We start from the raw sequence: 17,726 nt of genomic DNA on the forward strand, positions 1-17,726 counted from the left end.
AGAACCATGTATGCTGAGACTTGAATATCAGTGACTCGCCTCCAAAGCATGCATTTAACCTGTTGAGCTATCCATTGCCATCACTCGGGTTGTTTATTTTTAAAGGTTTTTCATTAAGATAAGAAAACTGGCAGATCTAACTTATTTCATGAAATAGCCACCAAAATTTATGTGAAATCACCAAATAAGTTAACTTACAGCATGTCTTATTTATTTTTTGTCTAGGAGCCATACCACACCCATTAGTTTTCAGGGATTACTCCTGGGTCTGTGCTGAGGAATCACACCTGGCCAGTTTGTGGGGACATATGGGATGCCATTGATCAGCTTGTATGCAAGATAAGTGCCCTATCGGCTATACTTGCACTTTGTCCCCCAAACAGATTTTTGGGGGGGTTTTCGGGGCACACCCATTTGATGCTCAGGGGTTACTCCTGGCTAATTGCTCAGAAATCGCCCCTGGCTTAGGGGGACCATATGGGATGCTGGGGGATCGAACTGCAGTCCTTCCTTGGCTAGCACTTGCAAGGCAGACACCTTACCTCTAGCACCACCCAAACAGAATCTTTTTTAAAAGCATACATTTATTATTGAAGTGTATGGAAGAGATACTATTTTTGTAAATATTTAGTGAGTGTAGTGTTAGAACATAGCATATCTGAAACTTTATTAATAATAATTATAGTTACTAGATTAAAAAGCTACTTGAAAAATTTTCTTTTGAATCACCAGGAGATAATTACAAAGTTGCTCATAATTGAGATTTATTATACAATGCCCAATATCCGTCCCTTCACCACTATTGTCCCCAATTTGCTTCCTGCCCATATTCTTAGCAAACCCCTTACCTGCCTCTATGGCAGACATTTTTGTTTTGTATCTCCCGCTGCTGCACTGTCTTTTTGATCAATTGCTCTTCCATTTTTTTCCATGTTAAACACAAGTTTGCAACATGTTTACTGAGGGGATGTCATGAATACCACATTACCTCCTTTTAGCATGCAGTTATTTTCCAGAGTGGTCATTCCTGTCATTACTATAGTGGTCCCTTCTCTGCCCTAATTGCACTCCCCCGGTGTTTTTGGTCAGCTTTCTTTGGACCAGTCCTTCTAGTCCTCATCTTTTCTGTCTTTGGATACTACTGTACTGTGCTATTAAAAAAAAAAACAACTACTTTTATTCTAATTGATAAGTGTTTGTATCAATGTCTCTATTATATAAAGCAACACGGCAGTTATGAATGGGGTAGAGAAAAATCAATGATTAAGAACAGTTATCTGCACCCAATTGATATAATTTAAGTTTTTCTTTAGAATATTGAAATTTGAATTTTTTCTCAATGATTTGTTACTTGTTTGTGAAATTTCAGGGATTTTTCTTTACATATCTATATGTGTATAATACCAACTATCTTTACTAAAATTCCAGTGGCATTCACCATAAAGAGAATTTGGTTCTGTTTATTTCTCTCACCTTCTTTACCTTTTCCCTCTGGTAGCCATCCTAGTTTAGAGTGAATTTGAATTTTTTAATGAGAGCTGTATATTTGTGGTGTCTTGTTGGTGCTGTTGATTTTTTTTGAGTCCACCCAGAGGTTCTAGAAGCCAGCAAGGCTGTAACTGATAATGCTAATGAGGCCATGTAGTGCCAGAAACAAAAACTGAGGCTCAATGTATGCCAGTCATGTACTTCGGCCTTTGACTTATTTACCTGCTTTCTAGAAATGCATGTGATGTTTAAGTGTAATGTTCATACTTACTTAAAAGTTTCTGTGTTTTTTAATCCCTCATAACATCTTTATACAACTACTCTATTCTCAGCCTGAAGACTATTATTCTATCATAATCTTAATGTTCTATGAAAAAGAGAGACCCACTACATTTTATTTAAAGTTTACATTTTATTGGTGTGTGTTGCATACAGTGATACTAATATGTTGATTTGTGTTCAGATATGGACCTTACTTAGCTAGAGTTCCTATGCATGTGCCCTGTGTTTGAAGAATGAATTCCATCGTATGCTTGCTTTAACAGCACATATTCTAAAATTGAATTTCCTATATTGTACTGATGACAGCTTTCTTAGTTTTCAGATTTATCACAGTGGTAAAATTCTGTCAAAAGTCTTCACAACTTCCAAATTCTCCTCATTGACTGGACCAAATTGATTGGCTTTGGATAGGACTCTATTGTAGCAATTTGAATGATTTTCTCAGCTTATCTGGATCTATCTTCTTTTAGGTTTAGATTTTCTAATAGTATTTTGTTCATTTATATTGCTTTCTTTTTCTTTGCCTTTTTTGAGGGTAAGTAGTATTGGGCCATGTATGGCACTATTCAAGAGTTAGTCCTGGCTTTTGTTTTAGAAATAACTCTGATGATGCTTGGGACATCATATGTGGTGTCAGGGATGGAACCAGGATTGGATGCTTGTAAAACAAGCACTTTGTAACCAGTTCTATTGATCCTGTATCCCTGTGATTTTTCCTTGGTTAAATTTAATTAAATTTATTTGACTTTAAAAAAAATTATTGAAAAATAACGTCCAGAGTTTTTTCCTGTGGATACATATGTATATTAGGCATTATATTGCTATATATACAGCATAATATATAATATATATTATATGATATAATAGCATTATAAAATAATATATTGTATATATTGGTATAATATATATTAGCAATACCTTTCATTATTTTTATTCTAGTTTTTTTTGAGGTTTTCTCTATGCTGAGTTGCATCAGAAGAAAGTAATTTCAGTCAGTGAAAGGTTAAATTTATAGCATTTGAGATGAAGCTGGTTTCTCCCTCTAGAGGAAAGGGATATGCAGACTCAGCACTCATCATAAAGTTTTGGGTTCTTGGAACTCAGGCTTTTGAAGCTCAGGGTTCCCTTTCTAATAATACATCCACAGTATGCAAGTTGCACTTGAACTGCATATCACATGATCTGTGATAAGATTTGGAACTACATAAGAAAAAAACTGATATTCTTTATACTCCTGTTGCTATGTAAGACTTGTGCCTAACCTTAGGATCTTCTATTATTTTTATTTATTAAGTTGAAAGTAGGTGAGTCTATCATTTTAGTTCTTGATACATGAAAATTCAAGTACAAAAATATAGTGATCAGCATTCAACTGAGAAATGTGATATTTAACCATTGTTTTTTATAAAAACTATGCAATTTTTTCTTAAGTGAAATAGTTTCTTACTATTTTTATTAGTTTTGAATATATGATAAGCCATGTATTCCCTATGTATGTAAACTTCTATTATGTGTCTATATATCTACTAGTGTATTTTCTTTTGAAACAAATTAATCCTTGATTATTTAGTTTAATAATATTAATAATATAGTATTAATTATGATATAAATAATATAAAAATAATTACATATTTGCCTCTGTTTCAGAATATTGGTAAAAAGATGACCTGCCAAGAATTTATCACAAACCTTCAAGGGGTAAATGAAGGAGGTGATTTCTCAAAAGATCTTCTGAAAGTAAGCATTGGAATATTGGTTTTTAAAATATGCTGTTTTTATATTTTATAATGTATTTTTAATTCAATATAGTCAGTTAATGATTACTTAATGTTCAGTATAATCAAGTTAAGTATTTGTTTTTTTTTGTTTTTGGTGTAATCAGTGCCCTGTCCTTGATATGTCAGATTGCAAAGAGTTCTTAAATTAATAACACTTTAAAACCTGTCCACATTATAATCAACAAAACTGCCTTATTCAGTAGATTTTGAATAACTTGTGAAAATATATTCATTAAGTAAACAACTGGCATGGTGCTTTTCTAGGTTTGATTGCTGACCACCTCTCCCATATGGTTCTCTAAATCCAATAGGAGTAAATTCTTGAGCAGAGAGCCAAGAGTAATTCCTGAGCACTGTTGGATATGGCCCCAAAATCAAAATTAATATAAAACAAAACTTTCTGACTTTCTACATTCACTGAACATAGTTCTGGCAATTCTTTATTTACGTAAAATAGCTGACAACTTTCCCTTTGCAGTTTTGGCACCAAAAATTATTTCTATATCCCATTAAACTAAGTGAATATTCACTCTACAAAAGGGTGTGATCCATGGCAAATACCAGGCAAGAGCTGTGGCCAGGAAAAGTGTATATATATATATACACACATTTATACATATATATACATTTATACATATATATGTATAAAATACTACAATGATCCCTCAATGTATGGTTCTTGGGATACACTACAGCTAAATATGTATAAACCCCACAGACTTTGCATTTGCAAACCCCTCTGATCTCAACCTCAGAGATGGACAGAAGCATTCAAAAAAATAACAGCAGGAATAAAGGGAGTATGGGATGAAATAAAAATAAATTTTGGCATCATATAAAATCAGTTTAATGAAGTTGATCTATTTTCTTCTTCCCAAATACTGAATAGTATGAAAAACAGCACTGCAGGGCCGGAGAGATAGCATGGAGGTAAGGCGTTTGCCTTTCATGCAGAAGGTCATTGGTTCGAATCCCAGCGTCCCATATGGTTCCCTTAGCCTGCCAGGAGCGGTTTCTGAATGTGGAGCCAGGAGTATACCCTGAGCACTGCTGGGTGTTACCCAAAAACCAAAAAAAACAAAAAACAAAACAGCTCTGTTTAGTTGCACTATAAACAGTTATATACCAAGAAGGAGCCAATGAGAAATAATTTTAAGAGTTGGATTAAATTTACATAAAGCTACTTTAAAAATTATTGTGATTAGTCTCCATAATATGGAGAATTTTTTGTGAGGAACTGGGAGTAGAAATAAAAGTAAAGAAATTATTGCAATCAGGGCCCTGGTGATGGCATAGAGGGTAGGTCCTTTGCCTTTACTTGGCTGACCCAGATTCGATCCCCAACATCACATAATCTCCCCCACTAAGCCCGCCAGGAGTGATTTCTGAATGAGTGCAAAGCCAAGAGTAACCCAAACACTGCCAGGTGTGGTGCTCCCCCCCCAAAAAAAACCAAACATAAAAGAAATCATAGCAATCATCTATGGAAGAGGAACAGTGTCGTGGATATTAGATTCTACTGTGCTGATGGAAATGCATTAGTAATTTAATATGTTTGAATTGCAACTTCTATTGCTATATGTTGCCCTAAATTGTTTTGATTTCTTTTGTTATCACCTATATTCTAATTTGCATGAAGTGGAAAGGCATTTAAAAGTAGAAACCCCCTACTTTTTCTTTTTAGTTTGTACTGTTAGACTTTTTGTATCGGAAAACTGGTCATGTGTATTAGGTAGCATCAGATCTAGAATGTTAGCTTTGTGCATGCAAATCAACCATTTATGTTCTTAGTTTCTTCTTTTAGAAAAACCTTGTATAATAGTGCTTTTTTCCTATAATAACATTAGGATTGACTAGATTGATGTGTGTTCAGTAACAAGCACTGTTATTTCAAATGCAGCCACGATTTCTATGAATGCTTGCTTCTTTGTGTTTAGCATTGTTTTGGTTTGGTCTGGGTTGTGTCTATTCCTAGGATCTTAGCCTATCTGACTGTTGCAGTGACTCATGCAAGCTCCTGACAATACTCATTTTGTGTCTTTGTACCGTTTTATATTTGTAAAGCAACATATATAAACTTTGCAAATAATATTTTCCCTTCTAGTTAAACACTGATTTAAGAGTTGTTCATGATTGACTTTCAGTCTTAAAATGTACACCATCCTTCACTCATGAACATTTCCTGCCCCCAGTGCCCCAGTTTCCTTTCCAACCTCTCTTCTACATGTCTCTGGGGGCATGCATACACCTCTCTCTTTCTCTCTCTCTTTTCCTTAAATAAAAGTGGTGAGGGGGGGCAGCAACCTTATCTTTTGCCAAATCTTCGGAGAAAGGCTTTTAGTTTTTTTTCCCCATTGAGTATAATGTTTGCAGCAGTCTTGTGGTAAATATTTTGATCATATTAAGGAAAATTCCTTCAGTTTTCATCTGGTTGAAAGTTTTAGTCATGAATTTATGCTAGGTCTTGTCAAATGCTTTCTCTGCATCTATTTATATGATGATATGGTTTTGTTTTTTTTTAATCGATATGGTGTATATTATTGATTGACTTGTGTGTATTAAACCATCTTTGCATCTCTGAAATGAATTCTACTTGGTCATGGTGATCATGATGATCATCATCACCTTATTGTTGAATTATTGGATTCAATTTTCTAGAACTTTATTGAGGATCATTACATCTATGTTCATCAAGAATATTGGCCTGTTATTCTCTCTCTCGCTCTCTCCTTTTAGAATCAGGGTAATGTTAGCTTCAAGGAAACTGTTTGTAGTGTTTCTGTTTCTTCAATTTTCTGGAAGAGCATGAAAAGGATTGGCTCTAGGTACTCATTACATATTTGAAAGATCTCACTAGTGAATCCATCTGAGCTTGGGCTTTTTTTTTTTTTTTTGGCAAGCCTTTTGATTATCATTTCTATTTCCTCAATTATGATAAGTCTGTTAAAGTATTTCAGATTATGTTGATTCAGCCTTGGGAATGAGTAGGAATTTAAAAATGTAACCATTACTTCCAAGTCCTCTTCTTTTGTAGCATAAATATAACTCAAAATAATTTCATATTACACTTTGAATGTATGTAACACATGTATTAACTTTCTCCTTTTCAGTTCTGATTTTGTTTATAGATTTTTTCTCTTTCTTTGAGTCTTTCTAAAAGTTTATTGTTCTTGTTTATTTAAAAATAAAACAGCTTGCTTTCATTGATCTTTTGTAATTTTTTGGCTGTTCAATTCATTAATTTCTGCTCTAAGTTTTATTATTTTCTTTGCATGCCCACTTTTGGTTTATTTTGCTGATCATTTCCCAATATCTTAATTTGTGCCATTAAGTTATTTATTTATGCCTTTTCATTTTCCTTAATGAATGTTTGAAAAGCTATTAATATTCCTCTTAATACTGCTTTTTATGTCCCACAAATTCTCATCCTTCATGTCTTTATACTAATTTGTTTCCAGGAATTCTTTGATTTTCTCTTTGGCTTTATTTCTGACCCACTAGTTGTTCAGTGGTGAGCTGTTTAATTTCCAAGTGTTAAAATAATTTCTTTGTGTCTATTTGAAATTCACTTATATTTTTAGTGCATCATGGTTAGAGAAGATAGTTAATACAATTTATATCCTCTTGCTTTTATGGAGGTTTATTTTATGGCCTAGTATTGCCTATCTTTAGGAATGCTCCATATGCATGGAGAAAAATCTGTATTCAGCTTTTTGAGAATGAAAAAGCCCTATATATCTCTACTCTCTTCCATTGTTTCCTTCAAAGCCAGTGTATTCTTGTTAAGTTTTGCCTGATAATCTATCCATCAAGAGGTGAGAGTAATATTGAAATCTTCCACTACTATTATGTCTTTTTGAAGTCTATTGGCAGTTGTTTTAAGTATTTTGCTGGCCCCGGATTGGGTGCAAATATGTTTAGAAATTTGATTCATTCCTGATGTTACATCACTTGATTATTTTAATGACTCTCTCTGTCTCTTATAACATTTTTAAGCCCGAAATCTTTGCAAGTGATATTACTATGGCCACCCTAGTCTTTTATAAAGGAGTTCAGCTTCAGTCACTGTGTTCTGAATATTCAAATGTATTTTTTGCAGGCCAAAATTATTGGACTCAATTTTTTAATCCATTTTCCTACCTTGTGTCTCCTAATTGGTGCATTTTGTCTGTTAACATTGAGAGAAATTATTGCCATGCCATTTTGTACCATTTTTATTAAGATTTTTTTTTTATCTCAGGCTTTTATGATCATTATCACTACTCTATTGCTATTCCTCACCCTAAGCAAAATTTGTTTGTTTTGCTCAGAATTACTCATCTTAACTTTTTGAAATATGGAATTTCTTGAAAAAGAGTTTGAAAAGTTTTATTTTGTCAAAGGAATTGGGTACATGAAACAGAGTAAGAAAAATCTCTTCAATAAATGTTATTGGAAAATCTGGACTGTTACATGTTAAAAATGAAGCCAGATCCTTTCTCACAGTATTCCAAAACAGCCCTTCATAGTTCATCAAAGTTCCTGAGATTAAACCCAAATCCATAAAATACTTTAAGGGGGAAATACAGCCAGAATAGTTCAAAATCTAGATTTTAACATTATCTTCAGTTGTCAGAGGCAATGGAAAAAAATGTACAAATGAAACTACATAAAATTTAAATGCTTCTGCATGGCAAAAGAAACAAGGTTTAAAACTAAAAGATACTGAAACTGAATAGAATGAATATTTGCTCTCAACACAATAGTTTAATATAAAATGCATAAATTTCAAGTTCACTGATAAAACAATCAAAAAACCTTAGCAAAAGATAGGAGAGGAAAGGAACAGGCACTTCGCTAAAGAAAACAGATGGCATAGGCTCATCATCACTCATAAAAAAATTCAAATCTATATGATGATAATATATGAGTTTACTCCAGTGAGAATGGCCAATAACAATCTGGAATAACAATCTGGAACAGTTTTATGGATTGAGATGTGGTAAAAGGAATTCATATCCACTGCTGATGGGAATACTTTCTGGTTCAACACCTATGGAAAATAATGTAGGGATTTCTCAGAAAAGTAGTATTGGAACTGTTATAAAACCCAGAAATTCCACTTCTTGCTATTTATCCCATAAAAACATTCATGCAAAAGGAGTCTGCACACCAATTTTCATTGCAGCACTTGAGCCACAGAGCCAACAAACATAGTTAACTATAAAAGGGAGATCCAAATTATAATGACCAAACTGTAAATGGTGCTTATTAGGGTGTTAGTCTGGAGGTTGGGAGGAAACTGGAGCTTTGGTGGAGGAAAATTAGCTTTGAAGGTGGTATTAGTGTTTCTGAAACTCTATAATAATAAACAGTTTTAAGAATCACAATGCCTTAATAAAAATGCAGATTTTTTTTGTGTATCCAGCTGTTGGTAGGTGGTGTTATGTTACTTATTGCTTTATAAATGCAAATTATCTCTTTCAAGTTTTGTCTTCTGTATTTCATTGCTTTAGACAAAGAACTGTGCAATTAATAGTAAAAAATTATATTTAGCTACAAGAAAATTACCTTTGTTACAGTAGCATTCTTAAAGAATTATTCCTGACGAATTATATATAGGAAGAACCAGCTACTGACTGAAAATAAAAACTGATTTTTTTTTTCAGTAACTGAAAATCCTGAAGTAAAATCTCAAAATACTGGGTGAACGTTATATTTAGTGTATGTGGCTGAAAATAGTAACTCATGGGTGGGTTTTAAGTGTAGCTAAAAAGGGCATCAACCTTTGCCTAGATTAGGTGAGTTCTCTCTTAGAGAAGGTCATGGAAACCTGGTAGCAACAGTATCTAGGGAGGAAATTGGCTAGGCTACTTATTTTGCTATAAAAGAAAATCTGTGTTATTAACAAGTTTTTTTTTTAAAGAAAAGCTTTAATGCTTCTGACAAAAGATATGGAAAACTACTTTACATATAAATCAAGTAGTTTTGCCATAAAGGATTCCTGGTGTGTTTCTATTTCTTTCCCCTGGGAGATCTAGAAGCTTGATGCTGCTTCAAGTCACCTGCTTGTCAGGAACCAGAATAACAGCTCTGACTTTGTCATATTTCAGACCAAAGGACTGACAAGGAGGATAATAATATGAAGTGGTTAAAGCTTTGCAAATTGTGTCCCTGCTTCGTAAACAAAAGCCTATGAAAAAAGAGGTCTGTTAGAACATTTTGACAGAACAGATGCTGCTTAAAACGTAAAAACAAATTTTAATAACAAAAGGAGAAAAAAGAAAAAAATGAAAATAAGGAAATCCATTTGGGGGTAATAATTCTTTTGAAAGGCTCTTGCATTCTCAAGCTATATTCTGTCTCTAGCCCTGCATTTAATTTCTCAAGATCTCCCAAAAGTGATCCTTGAGAATAGTTAGGTATGGCTCAAATCCTTTCCTCCCTTCCAAGTATCTTTTCTTGGGGCTAAGTAATAGACTAGTAATGATCTCAAGAATGATTCTACTCTAAATCTGATTTTGCCATAGAGGTTTTGAATCTATATATTTGGAGCATTTTAAAAATATTAACCAATATTGGACAAGAATTTTACTCCATCATTGTAGCATGGCCATATAATAATGATGTGAATGTAGTAGTTTACAATTCTGAATATAACTAACTCTCTTTAGGAATGTAGGTCTCTTCTAATAGGGCTACAATTAAGGTAAATCAACTGTTATGATTAGTATGCTAGGCTAGAGTGTTTATTCATTAAGAATAAAAGATTTTTATTTGAGACTTGTGGATATGCAGTAAAGGAGTACAATTTATTATGATTATATTTATATTTAAGTTGCTTGAACATTAGTTTTTTTCCCACACCCAGGTTAGTTTTTTTTACAAAGATGAAAATTTAAAATTCATAAAATCAAAATTACTCTTCATAAATGGGTCTAATAGAGTTTCTGATGAATCTCCACAATTTTATTCAGGCCATTATTTATGACATTGAAATAAATAATATTTTCATCATATGAAAATCATACCCTCAGTTCTGGTCACATTGATATAAGAGGTCATTAATATATAAACAATTTAAAACTGCCCTGGACTACCTTTCTTCCATTCTTATCTCTGATGAATTCCCATCCATTTGTTTATAAATAAACCTAATAAAACACAAGTATTTTTATTAATTTAATTTTTGGTTCACAGTAGCTTACTCTTGGTGGTCCTCAGGAATTTCTAGTATATGTACCAGGAATTGAATATGAATTGGCCACACTAAACGCACACCAAAGTATTTTAACCCCTATATTCTTTTTCCAGTCAGAACATTTTTAATTAAAATGGTTTTTGAACAAAAATGATTTCTGCAGTTAGCTTTAAATTATAAGTATGAAGTTGGGAAGGGTGTTATTATCTAAGTTAACAAAATTAGATGAAGAGAAAAATGAAGCGCTTCAAAAGCATTAGGTCTCAAAATGAAAAAAATTGTGTTATTCTGACCAAACAAAGACAGACAAATCTGTGATTAGTAGCTTTTCAGAGAAATCAGTCTGTATTTTCTACAATAAATTAATGGATGTGCTTAATGAGTCCTTACAAATAATACATTTTGTCTACTTAGATTAAGGAAACAAGAGAAATCAATTTGGTAGGATTGTGGATAAAATTATAAAGATTCTGGCACCAAAAAAATAAAAAATATGCTTGCTCAAAAGATTGTACAGGGCATTGAGGCCTCACTCATTAGCAATCCAGTTTCAGTCCCTGTCACTACACATGAACTCTTCAGCAGTGTATCCCGGAATACAGAGTATCTCTGAATACAGGGCCAGGAGTAAGCTCTGAACACTGCTGGTTGTAGTCCCAAAATAAAAATAGATCAATGTAATTAACAGTAAATGAAAAAAGCTACTAAGATACAGGAATTATTTTCTACCCCCAAATATCCTTGAACTTTATTTTCTATAGTGTTGGAATATTGGAATTTTATTTTTAATTTGATGTTATTTAACTTAGTTTTTTGTCTATTTGGTTTGGTTTTTTTTTTTTTTGGGGGGGGCAACACCTAGAGGTGTATAATCCTGGTGGTTTTCCGAGGAATCACATGGGATGGTACATTGGGTGGTCATACAGGATGCCAGTGATTAAACCCAAGTGGGCAAGCACCTAAACTTAGTTGCTTTTGTAGGTATTATTCTCTCAGATGCTCCAAAGATATAAACATTTTAATTACTTTATTTAAATACTGTGGATACAAGTTTGTTTATTATACAGTTGTTTTCTTTTTCAGTTCCAAATATGCATCATTGAATTTCATTCATACAATGTACAATACACTTCACAAGTATACATTTTCTCGCCACCATGGTCTCCATTTCCTTTTCACCATTCCCTCATCCTATCTTCTGACTGTTTCTATAACAATTTTGTTCTCTTTTTCTGTCTCTACCTCTGTCTATCTTCCTCATTCTCTCTATACACTCTCTCCTCTTTCCCTCCCTTCTTCCTTTTTTTTTGTATTAGACATGATGATTGGCATTATCTTTAGTGAAAGCATAGCACCTAGTTCTTCTACAGAGTGGACTTTATCAACTTTTATGGTCATAGCAGTTCCTTCTTTGCCCTATTTGTGGCAAGCTCCCTATTATAGATTGGTCCTTCAGATCCTTGTTTTCATTGTCTTTGGAAATTATTACTGCACTACCTTTTTATTTTTTTTTTCCGGGGAAGGGAGTGTTGTCTCTGCCACACACAGGATCTTATGCTTGAGGAGGCAGATCTCGTGAGAACCTTGTGCTGGCTCCCCAGGAGCTTGTGGCTTGGAGATGTCTTAAGGGAAGTTTTGTTCTCTTTTTTTTTAATATCCAACTAGCCTAGGATGGACTGCTGTTCGATTCCCTGGTGTCCCATATGGTCCCCCCAAGCCAGGAGTGATTTCTGAGTGCCTAGCCAGGAGTAACTCCTGAGCATCAATGAGTATGGCCCCAAAACAAACAAAAAATCTTAGAAAACTGAATCCCTCTTTAAGCTCTTTCATGAAATTGAAGAATTAGGAACACTCCCAAATAGTTTTTACGAAGATAACATCACCTTGATGCCCAAACCAGACAGAGATGCAGCAAATAAAGAAAATAACAGACCAATATCCCTGGTGAACACAGATGCAAAGATCCTCAACAAAATTCTGGCAAACAGGATCCAATGCCTCATCAAGAAGGTCATTCACTATGACCAAGTAGGTTTCATCCCAGAAATGCAAGGATGGTTTAACATCCATAAATCATTCAACATAATACATCTTATCAACAAAAAGAAAAATCAAAACCGTATGATCATATCAATAGCTGCAGAGAAAGCATTTGATAAGGTCCACCACCCATTCTTGATTAAAAAAACAAACAAACAAACAAAAAAACCCTCTCAGCAAGATGAAAATAGGAGAAACTCTTTTTTTTCTCAATATAGTAGAGGCAATCTACCACAAGCCAATGGCAAATATTATTCTATTATTCTCAATGAAGATAAACTAAAAGCCTTTCCTCTAAAATCTGGTAAAATCCGCCACTCCTATTCCACAAAGTGCTTTTTGCCTTAGTGATTAGGCAAGAAAAAAGATATCAAGGGCATCAAGATAGGAAAGGAAAAAGTCAAGCTCTTATTGTTTGCATGATGACATGATGACTATGATTTAGACCAATGCTTCTGAATAGAATAATCAGTGATAAACCCCCAACTGTATGGTCAATTAATCTTTGACAAAGGAGCAAGAACATGAAAAAGAATACAGTGTCTTCAACAGAGGGTGCTGGAACAATTGGAAAACCAAATGTAAGAAATTGAAGATCAATCTATATCTCACACCTTAGTCAAAAGTCAATTCAGAGTGGTCAAAGACCTTAAATTAGATCTGAGTCTCTAAAATTCGTTGAGGAAAACATAGGCAGAAGGCTTAGACCTCAAAAGAGTCTTCATGATTGGATGCCAATGGCAAGAGCTATAGAATCAAAGGGACGACATCAAACAAAAATGTTTCTGTGTAACAAAAGAAACACTGGCTAAAATTAAAAGACAGCTAACTGATTAGGAGAAAATATTTGCAATCAACACATTACATAAAGTTTTGATATTTAGGATACACAAATTATTCACAAAGTTTTATCACACAAAACCCAAAACCCAATCAAAAATGAGAAAATGAAATGAACAGACACTTCTCTGAGGAATTCTTTCTGGCCCAACCCCTGTGGAAATAGTATGGAGGGTTTCAAAAAACTCATAATTGAACTATTTGACCCAGCATATCTTTCTCAGGACAGAAAAACACTTATCCAAAAGGATGTATGCACACTGCTATATTTTACAGCACTCAATAAATTAGCTGAGTTAGAATCAACTTAGATGTCAAACAACAGAGAAGAAGATTATGAAGACGTGGTATATATAAAATGAAATACTACATATGAAATAGTAATGCAATGAATAATGTAGTAATGCAAATTGCTGCTGAATGGATAGTACTGTAAGATATGTTGATGAAGTAAACCATAACAAAAAGGATAAATTCAGAATGACATCACTTATATGTGAACTGCATGAAGAATCGCAATAGTTTACATTAGAGTACATTCTTTTTGTTTTGTTTTTGGTTTTGGGCCACACCCAGTGATTTTCAGGGTTACTCCTGGATACATGCTCAGGAATCACTCCTGGTTTGGGGGACCATCTGGGACACAGGGGGATCGAACTTCGATCTGTCCTAGGCTAGCCTGGGCAAGGCAGATGCCTTACTGTTTGTGCCACTACTTTGGCCTTACATTAGAGTACATTCTAAGCCCTAGAGTATAGTGAGAAGGAAAGAAATTTAGTGGAGGAGGAGAAACACAATTATAGGAGGATGGGGAGTAGGAGCCATGAGTGTCAGGTGCATTTGTGTTGGTGAGAAAGGAGAGAACTAAATACCTAAGCCAAAGTCAACAATGAAATGATGAGACCCAAACATTACCAGTCAATCTTAAAATGGGCCTTTTATGTTGTCAGAATGGGGGACAAGGGTAATGCCATAAAATGCATTCTGGGAACATTGGTGGAGTAAGGTCAACACTGGTGGGTACTGGTCCTGATAAAAATATATATTTATTTATATATATTTCCACAATTTATTATATAATTATAGTTACTATAATTAAAGTTATATAAATTGATTATAATTTAATTGTATTTATATATTTATATTTATTATAATATATTTATATTTTATATATTATAATTAATAAATAAATTATATAAATGTGATTATAATTATATACAACATATACATTTTTATATATTTATTTATATAAAACCCAACTGTGGATACTTCTAAATCCCAATGGTTTTAATAATTTTTTTTAAAGAGATAGCTTTTCTTATAATGAAACTTGAATTGTCAATACAAAAGCAAGAAGGAAAATATAAAACTGCTATTTAGGCAATTACTACCAGTAGTTATTATGCTTAATTTGGAGGAAAAATTGGATATTTGAATATTACTGTATCTCTTCAAATAAGTTGATACACTTTCATTGTACATACCAATTTAACCAAGTGGTCACAGCTAACATCACTAGTGATAACTAATTTGGATCAGGTATTTGACTCAGTGCTAGAACACTTGCTGTGCATCTGTGAGTCCTGGGTTTGTTAATTAGCACTGATAAAATCAAAATAAATCAAAACTATAGATTTCACAAAGGTTATGCTTGAATGTAAGGCACAGCTTCATTTCTATTGCATCTGTACCTGAATATCGAACTTACTTTGAATATGAATAATTATTAAACAAATTCAAGTAAGCTTAATGATTCCATGAAATGACATTTTCTGATTTTGATAATTACAGTATTTTTACTTAAGATGCTAAATTTGGTGAAGGCTTGTTGAAGAATATAAAGGAATCCTGGATAAGCTATTTGTACAACTTTTTCTGTAAGTCATTTGATATTATCATATATCTATAAAACCACTTTACATTTTCCTTTAACCTTTTTTGAGTTATTTAGCACAAGTACCCTTCATTATGTCAACCTTGACCCTTAAATAATTAATATTAAACTCTGGCTAATAAAAGTGGCAGGGAAAATAGCAGAGAGGAAAAGCTTGGCTGGCTCAATAAGATCCAAGAAATTGCTCGACAATTGCTGGCTGAAATACATGTTTTCCTGTGACTCTCTCTGGTTTCTTGTGTAAAACTATAAGCTGAGATCCCACAGAATTGCTCCTGAAAACGACACCTGAACAGGGTGAAAACAGAGACTTCAAAACAGTGAGTGGGTTAAAAATTTTGGGGATACTGGGTAAATAACAAAATCTGTATTGCCATTGACAGTACTCTTTTACTCCACTAAATGTGCTAAACTCTCTACCAAGTGTTGTCACACATAACACTCCTTCCGAGTTGCCTCACACTACTCTGGAATATTTAGCAATATTTTTTAAGATGAACTGAAGTTGACATATCTGTTCAAAATTTTCCTATCCACTAAAAGCTCAGGTCAGAACGAGGGCACAGAGATCGTACAGCCTGCAATTTTTTTTTTTTGTGTGTGTTTTTTTTTTTGGGTTACACCCGGCAGTGCTCAGGGGTTATTCCTGGCTCCAGGCTCAGAAATTGCTCCTAGCAGGCACGGGGGACCATATGGGACGCCGGGATTCGAACCGATGACCTCCTGCATTAAAGGCAAACACCTTACCTCCATGCTATCTCTCCGGCCCCACAGCCTGCAATTTTTACCCCCTAATGTACCGACAATATAATATGGCATTGTTCCTCTTTGCATGGACACACTAATATGTGGAAATCTTATGTATAGAAACAAGCTCTTATCTTCTAGGAATAAGAAACCATAAAATTTATAATATAAGGGTACATCCCACTCTGAAATTTAGTCATGGTGACTCGTCTTGGACCTCATGTGATCGGATTTCGACCATCCAACCCCAAACCCTGGATCTCAACCTTAGAATTGACACAGTACTCTGCAACAGTAACAAACTTCCCCTGGGGGAGTCCCTAATACAGCTCTGGCACCAATTTGCACCAGGTTATGTTCATATGATATCCTGACAGAGAGAAATAGCAACAACTTTATCTAAAAGCAGGTTGCCCCACCTCATTACCTAACAGTGAGATGAAATCAGAAAATACTCCATTTTTTGATCTGTGAAAAAAGCAAGGTCACTAATTACAAAAGAGTGAGCAGAACTTCTGGTAACCATAAAGAAAGACTCTATCCTAGGCTTCATCCTAGGACCTGTGCAAAAACCAAGATCTAATTACAGAAGACTGACATTGACATTGACAATGACAATCACAACTGAGCATAATAAAGACTTTAGGATTCAAAAGTGAACAAGCTACAGCCTGAAGTTGATCCCATTACAGTATGCTTCAATGGTGCTTAAATAAAGATATATATATAATAAAAAGAAAAAATAATAAAAAATTTAAAAGAAAATTCAAAAATTTAAATTAAAAATATTTACAAAAATATAAAATAAAATAAAAAATTACTGGGGCTGCAACCCAGATCTCGCTAATTTCAAATTATATAGTTCGGTACAATCAGGAGAATCTGAATATTTTTATATTTTGAAGCATTACTGGGTTTCTAAGGACAACAAAGGGACTAGTGAGATAAAACAATTGGTACTGTGCTTTCCTTACACTCAGCCAACTCAGATTTAGTCCTTAGTCCTGCCATGAGTGATCCTTGAGTGCTGAGCCAAGAGAAAGCCTTGAGCTTGGTCAGGTGTGACCTCAAATGTCTGAATAAACTCACAGATGGACAACAGAGTAGAACATAATGAAATAATAAAAATCAAGGTGCCTTTTCATTAACAATAGTGCAAACCACAGTGTTAAAGGGAGAGAGAAATATCGAGAGGAGAGAGAGAAGCAAATTGCCTGCCCTAGAGATAAATGGGGTTGGGTACGAGGGAAACTGGAGATATTGGTGACAGGAAGGTGTACTAGTAAAGGATGGTGTATATTGTATGACTGAAACCCAACAGCAAACAATTTTGTAAGTATAGTGTTTAAATAAAGGAATTAAAAAACATAAATGTTTCATGGAAAAATAAGAAACCTGTAAAATGCTTTTCTGATCTCTTGAATCTGCAGGGTTTTTTTCACATGTTCCCTAAAATAGGTCTCTTGTTGAAATGCCA

At 33.9% G+C, this 17,726-nt stretch overlaps 1 protein-coding gene across 1 annotated transcript in view; it reads left to right on the forward strand.

The window, feature by feature from the left end:
- Nucleotides 1–17,726, forward strand: part of PSD3 (pleckstrin and Sec7 domain containing 3) — a 319,295-nt gene that overhangs the window by 151,580 nt on the left and 149,989 nt on the right. The window contains 1 exon segment of the mRNA XM_049771803.1: nt 3,418–3,507. Coding sequence (XP_049627760.1) covers nt 3,418–3,507 — 90 coding nt within the window.

Source organism: Suncus etruscus, chromosome 4 (genome assembly GCF_024139225.1).
Source record: "Suncus etruscus isolate mSunEtr1 chromosome 4, mSunEtr1.pri.cur, whole genome shotgun sequence".
NCBI lineage: Eukaryota > Metazoa > Chordata > Mammalia > Eulipotyphla > Soricidae > Suncus > Suncus etruscus.